A 7211-nucleotide genomic window follows, 5' to 3' on the forward strand; every position below is an offset into this window, starting at 1 on the left:
ACGCGTACTGTATATTATAGTAGAGGTAGAATGATGATTATGCTTGGAATGGAATACCTAATATTTACAAAATGTTATCACTCACAACAACCAACTGAACTAACGTTAACGTTACTTATATTAACCTTTACTGTCACACAAGACCATAGACAGTAAAAGAAATGGACACAGCGACCCCATAGACTTCAACGGAGAAAAGTGAAGTCAATAGGCTTGTTTGAGATGTATGCGAGAGTAGGCGGCTGCAGTGAGGAGAGGAGTGAAAAAAGTGCAGGCAAGTCATGGGTTTGTAGTCTTTGTAATTACGAAGATATTCGCCTTCTAGTAAGTTAGCTGTGCCGATAGAAACCTGAATCATTCCCTTCCGAATCTTCCAGAGACGGAGAGCGCGAGTACGAGCTGTCCATGAGATAAGAGCAGGAGAAAATTTTGCTAAGTATTCCTATTAATTATTTTGTCATTTTGCCTCCACGTCCCCCCGATTGCCTGCGAGCCTCTCCTCCTGCCTATACGGTAATTTCTCTGTGCGACAGAGTCGCGTGGTTATGACGCAATCGTTAGCCTATTTTTACAAAAACGGCTTCTACGAGGCCATAGTGTAATATTTAAGGTAATGGAGCCTTTTATACATTGTTTATTTCTAAAGAAACCATCAATGGACAAATTGAGTCTTTAACCGCCTCAGATGTAAAGTTATTCGCTGTCAAAGTAACGCCAAAATGAATGGGAGTCAATGGAATGCTAACAGCAGGTGAAGGCTTGGTTAGCAATGGATGCCCGCCCTGTATAGAAGGTACGCTTTTCAGGTGCTGGATTACCCCCTTGCACAAGACTAAACTCATCTCTTTTATTAACCACTTTAGGGGGTGCACCGTTCCCGGAAGTACTGCAATACCGGGTCGATGCGTGGAGTGGACGGAGCAAGCCCCTATTCCATCTCCCTGATCCAAAAATCAATTTAATATATGGTGCCCGGGTAGGGCACGTATCAGATATTAAACTTCTAAGAACTGATTTTTTTCGTTCGAAAAGTTTTATCGTCACATTTTCATTCCTTCCACACATTTATTTTCTTTTTAAAACATACTCAATTACACAAATTAAGACAAGAGTAACACAATTCTGGCTAAAAATCAGTTTATTGTTTTGTGTTGTGTAAAAAACTATGTATGTGAGGCAGTGTGGTGTTAAAAAAAAGGGGTAAATGAATGAAAATAAATAAATAAATATAAGCTAGATAAAACATGGCAATTAATTGCACAGATCTTTATATGAACACTGTATTAGAGGTTAATTAGATATTGAATGCAAATAGTAGACAAAAGATGGTATGTAAATGCATATACAAATGCAAGGAAATGTAAAAAATAAATGTAAATAAGAAGTGTGTTGTGTTAAATAAATAAAGATGAAATGACTCAAGGTTCCCTCCAGCACCTTTACGCCCGTCCAAATGTACAAGGACATCAAGGACATTTAATTGTCATCATTTACTCTCTCAAGTTGTTTTTAAACCTGAATAAGTTTCTTTCTTCTGTTGAAGTTATTTGGAAGAATGTGGGTAACCAAACAGTTGATGTACCCCAGTGACTTCTATATTTATATTTCTTTCCTATGGAAGTCAATGGGGATCAGCAACTGTCTGGTTACCCACATTCTTCCAAATAACATAGACATAACCAACTTTATGTAAACCTTGAGTGTATTTGACAGTATTAGCTCAAAAAGACTCAAAAGATAACTTAGTCCAGTATCCAGGCGCTGTTAGACAGGCTTTTAGTGCATGCGCGCGTCGGGTGTTTGCGCTCAGAAAAGCGCATGTTAGAACAGCGCATCAACAGCGAATGACATGTTTAACCGGCAAGGCTTTAAAGCACATGCAAATAATGAACTTTTGAGAACTGCAGTGTCCTGTTCCTCTGCGTAAACATTTAAAGGGATAGTTCACTTTGAAATTAAATTTTGGTATGTTTTAGCTTACCTCAAGGGCATCCAAGATGTAGGTGTCTTTTTCCGCAGTAGTTTCAATTTTGACTTGGCTGTGTTACAAGAGGTAAAAACGATAAAAATACCGTTCGTTTTCTCACACAAACCGCTCGTTTTGTGTCTTAGGCCATCAATGTGTACTTACGATGGGGAATTGTTTAATTTGGACGATGGGGAATTGTTTTAATTTGGACTGCATGCTCTTTGAGACAGTGACCATAGACCTGCATGATATGACTGTCAGACAAGAACGGTTTGACCTAAAAATATCAAAATTGAAACTACTACGGAAAAAAAGACACCTACATCTTGGATGCCCTTGAGGTAAGCTAAAACATACCAAAATTTAATTTCAAAGTGAACTATCCCTTTAATGTGTGTATTTGTCGCGTTGTACACTAGGCTGTTGAGACGAGGACTGCTTCAAAAACACTCAGACTGCTTGTAGCAAGGATCACAGCGCAAATTTTAACTATATCGATATATGCGATATGGTCTAATTTCATATCCCATTTAAAAATATATCTATATATTTTTTTATATATCGATATATCGCCCAGCCCTAGTTTAGAGTAATACATCTCTCTCTCTTCAATGTGTGTTTTAGGTACGTCACATCTGTGACTGGTCTGGTTGGTACACCATGGCGACAGAGGTGGTTTCCTGCGGACCGTGCCTCAAGGCTGCCAGGGGTGGAGCGAGTGGTCCCATGGGTCTGTGGCTGGCGTGGGACGACGTCATTCTGCAGCAACTGAGCGAGGGTCAACGGGCCAGGTTTCCAGCCGTGCTGACCGCAAAGCGTGGGGTGGACAAAACTATAATTCGCCTCCAGCGTGACCGCACAGAGGGCAACAGGTGCAGGAGAACCACATGGAGGACTACTATCAGAGGAAGGACCTCTACACCACGCTCCTCAGGGCCTTGGTGGAACCCGCAGGTATCATCTCTGCGTTTGGACACGGGGAGTTCCAGGCGGTATCTCTTCCCAGAGAGCTGCGCGCGGCACGCCTTTCTCCTGGCCGAGGCAGACAACGTTCAGGACTACCGGAGCCAGATACTCTCCACGTTTGGCACAGTCCTGAAATTGGACTCCACAAAGAAGGCAAGTGTGTTGACATACAAGTACTCACAGGAAAACACCACATTATGCAAAACTAAACTAAACGGTTTCTTATTTATTTGTTTGTTTTGTTGTAGGTGGTGAAGAAATTGTCTGGGGAAGGCAAGGGCTCGGCCGAGTGGTTCACCAGCATCAGCAACGAGTTCTCCCAGATCGTGTCCTTTGTCCTCACCTTCGAGGAGTCTGTGGAAAAGCTGGGGCCCATGTGCCGTGGTGGAGCGTTTCCGGCTCGCCAATCAACCCGTATCCGAGATCCTACACACCGACCGGGGATGCTGCAAGGCGACGGCCGTGGAGACGCTCTTCCAGCCTTAGGTGGATGACGGGATGGTGGGGAGGCTGGACATTTTCCACTGGATCCATTCGCTTTGATAATGCTCTGCGGACCGAGGCCCACTCAAAGTACGCCGCCTTCAAGTCTGCGCTGGTCGGAGCAGTGCTGGCCTACAACCGCGAGGACCTCCAGCTCCTGATCACTCCAACATCATATCCGGCGTCTCACCCTCGGTGCCCAGGAGACATTTCGTCTTGTCCACCTCGTCATTGAAGAGCTCAAGGGTCCAGCAGGGCTCGACGAGAGCGGTGTCAGCCTCTTCAAGTCCCCTGGTAAGAAACACACACGCACAATGTCAATATGTGCAAAATGACAACAGCTCACCATGCATGTTTGTGTGTTTTTGTGTTTACAGCAGCCATTGATGAGATGTGGGCCAGTTAGCAGCGACACCTGGAATGCATCCAGGACCCACCAGGCATGGCCATGTACCGGGTTGCCAACAGCCTGGAGGGGTTCCACAAGTCGCTGGCCCATAGGATTCCAGGTAATCTAATAAATTAACAGCAAAAAAGACAACACATGTCCCTTTTGTATCAGTGTGATAATACCTGTTGTTGTGATGTTCAGGTCCCCACTGTGCGGCACGGCCTTACCAGGTCTACCTCATCAGTGGAACTCCGACCGCAGCTCGGACGCCGTGTTTGGGGGGCAGAGGCCGGGACAAGAGTATACTCTGCACCGCTCATTGACCGCCTCAACTCCTGCTGCCAGCAGCTGTTTGGTGAGACGGTGGAAGAGAACTCCGGGGCCCCGGCCGACGTCCAGTCAGACGAGCTGCTTGGGCTCGAATATCTTTTCAACCAGAGTACGGGGGAGTCCTTCTCTCTTGAGGGCATCGTCAACGATGGTCTTGGGCCGGAGGAGGAGGTTATTCAGCCTGGGCAGGCCAACCCAGACGCCGAAGCGCACCAGAGCAACGAGGACCATCTTGCTGTCGAGCCCAGCATCAAAATTTACTTTTGGCTAAGCCCCGCCCCCTTAGTTACTGTTGCTACGTCCGTCAACTTCATCTGGGCTCTGGTTTGGTATCAACATGGCTTATGCTGTGACAGCTCTTCCTGCTGAAGTTTTATCAAACTTTTATAAAGCAGCAAATAAAGTGTCCGATAGAAGTAGGCAAAAGGGGCTGCAATATGCGTTCGAAGGCTATATTCAAGACATAAAAGGTGAAAAGCAAGCAACAACAAGGCATCCAAATAGAGGCAAAAGCATAACGGTCACGGTCAAAAAATTAACCACCGCATATCCTACTAATCGAGACGGAGGCTGGGACTAACAATATCAGGAGCAACACTGTTCATGCAAAGCTGGGTAGGTCTCTATTCACTTCTATAATCGTTATTACAAAGCAAACGGACTACGCGAGTATGAAGTTGTATTTATTAGCAGCGTGTGCTAGCGTATCAACAATTAGGGTAGAGAACCGAAATCATAACCTAAACAGCATAAAACTGTCTAACTAGGATAACTTCACAGTAAGGTTAAAAGCTAAATGTATCTTAGAGCACAAAAGTGAGCTTGTTGATCCTTGAGGGGTTTCGCTGACTGTGAGGACGTCCACACAGTTTAATTCAAAAACGACACTTGTCAGGATTTGACTTCGGTTTTGGGAAGGGAAAAAAACGGACACCCCCCTCCAACCTCTCTGGGAAACGCGTATCTGTGTTACAAATGCCCCAGGCACAACGTTTAACCATATATTTGATAAAACTACGACGGTAATAGCCTGCCGAGACCAAAAATATGAGATGCCTGTGTTAAAGTCAATCGAGCGCTGTGAAAAAGTGTCGGACTGCTGTGAAAAAGTGTCGGACCTCTGTGGGAGCTCGTTCTTGGCTGCGCTGTGATTGGCTAAGTCACACCCTAGAATGTAGATTGACCAAAGGCGAATTACCAGCAGTGGGACTGCTACGGTCAACTCTCCTGCCTTTGTGAATAGAGTATTTACTTGTCTGATAAAAGAGAATACAGTGATAAATGTGACCGCTGAAAAACAAGACATTGTATGCATTGGAACTTACCTACTTTTCTCTCTCTCTGTGTGTGTGTGTGTCTGTGTATGTTTTACAGGAGGATGTCTGCAGTGACAATCCTCTGCCCGGGTTTCAGAAGCTGGAGGCATTCTGCACTGCGCTGGTGGAGGTCGGCTTGACAGACCAGAAGCTGCTCCTCAACACTGTGCAAAGGAACAAGGTCCTCGACGCCTGGAATGTGGAGGAGGAGCACGACAAGCAGCCACAGAAATACCACCAGCTGTACCGCACACACTGGGGCAACACGTACTGCCGTACAAAGAGGGGTGACCTTACAGACGCAGCCGTGGTCCAGAAAGTGAAGATGGCCAAAAGGTACGCGCCAGCACAGCAGGACATCAGCCCGCAGCACAACCGGCTTATGCATGTGCTTGTCAAGCTGCGGTGGCTGCGCTCCCCTCAGGCCTCTCGCTCTAGCCCCGAGAAGGCCAGCATCCTCAAGGCCTTTGACAGGATCCAGCACCGGGTCTTGGATGACCCAATCCTATGCAAGGCAGGCATCCCTCTCCCCAAAATAAACACTAAAACAGTGAGGGACTTCATCCGCCAGCAGGAGAGGCTGGTGAACCTGCACGCCACCAGGCAGCCAGCCGTCATCTCCAAGACCACCTCGCTGTAGTCTGAAGAGCTGCGTCCTGCACCGCGTCAGCCTGCCGTCCTCCCTCCACTTGACTACCCCTGACGGAGTACATCCCCACGCCCAGCACAGCCGGCACAAAGCTGTTGGAAGAAAGAAAGGACACGGTGATGCCAGATCCACAGACTCAGCAAAACTCCCTGTATCTGCACAGACGTCTCACACAGCAGAGCGATCCTGTCCAGAGCCACACTGTACAAAAGAAAACACACAGTTAATCTTGCTTCTCTTGGACGCTCCGCAACCAAACAACTCAGGGACATAAAAAGTACAACAGAGGAGTTGTCGTCTAATGAAAATAATGTCTACCTCAAAAGGATTGGACAATACGGTTTATGCAAGTTGTGAAAATTCACCACAGTTGTGGACGCACACAAATAAACTATTGTGAATTTCAACTAGGAATACTGTTGTGCAATTCTTCTTTCAAAGCTTTTCTCTGAATATTGCTTATATTGTTATGTTTTAATATTTTATATTTCATGCAACTAATATTTTATATGAATTCACAATTGATTATATTTGTAATATTGTTTAAACAACTATGTTGTGGAAAAGGCAACTTCTTAATTATATATTACATTAGGGCTTTTCCTACAACATACTATATTTTGTCCCTGGTACAGATCACTACATTATATAAATAGGGCCCAAGCCTTGAAAAGGCGAAGGCCCTATTGTTTTTCTTAGGATTATTATTTATTATTCTTCTTCTTTATTATTATTAGGGCCCAAGCCTTGAAAAGGCGAAGGCCCTATTGTTTTCCAAAGGATTATTCTTTATTCTTTATAATTATTATTTTACTACCTTTTGGGCACTTTTGGGGGCCTTAACGTGCTCAAAAACTCTTGAAACTTTGCACAAATGTCAGAACCTGCGGCCATTAGAGCCGGACTGAAGCTGGTACCCGGGCGTGGCAGGGGGGCTCGACAGCGCCCCCTGGAACACGGTCCGAAAACTTGGTCCATAAATCAAACACGCTTGCATGAAATAATATGAAACTCAGTACACTTATAGATCTCATCGGTTCATATATCCTTCGTGCTCTGACTTTTTACCCCAGCCCAACAGGAAGTCGGCTATTTGGGGTAGTCTGA

At 45.4% G+C, this 7211-nt stretch overlaps 1 protein-coding gene across 1 annotated transcript; it reads left to right on the forward strand.

Annotated features, from left to right (window-relative positions):
- The first annotated feature begins 534 nt into the window (after positions 1 to 534).
- On the forward strand, positions 535 to 6515 carry LOC306984396 (uncharacterized protein). The gene is made up of 6 exons (XM_079585707.1): positions 535 to 793; positions 2594 to 3088; positions 3184 to 3712; positions 3796 to 3927; positions 4011 to 4754; positions 5514 to 6515. Exons 2-3 carry the CDS (start codon positions 2630 to 2632, stop codon positions 3427 to 3429), a joined length of 705 nt encoding a protein of 234 aa, XP_079441833.1. The 5' UTR covers positions 535 to 793; positions 2594 to 2629; the 3' UTR covers positions 3430 to 3712; positions 3796 to 3927; positions 4011 to 4754; positions 5514 to 6515.
- The last annotated feature ends 696 nt before the right edge of the window (positions 6516 to 7211 follow it).

The sequence above is a fragment of the Phoxinus phoxinus genome, assembly GCF_949152265.1.
Source record: "Phoxinus phoxinus genome assembly, chromosome: 2".
NCBI lineage: Eukaryota > Metazoa > Chordata > Actinopteri > Cypriniformes > Leuciscidae > Phoxinus > Phoxinus phoxinus.

Bases quoted from the DNA above. Each gene is read 5' to 3' on its own strand.
- LOC306984396 (XM_079585707.1), top strand. From the start codon at position 2,630: ATGGCGACAGAGGTGGTTTCCTGCGGACCGTGCCTCAAGGCTGCCAGG. The intron at 3,089-3,183 runs GCAAGTGTGTTG...GTTTTGTTGTAG, and splicing joins AATTGGACTCCACAAAGAAG to GTGGTGAAGAAATTGTCTGG.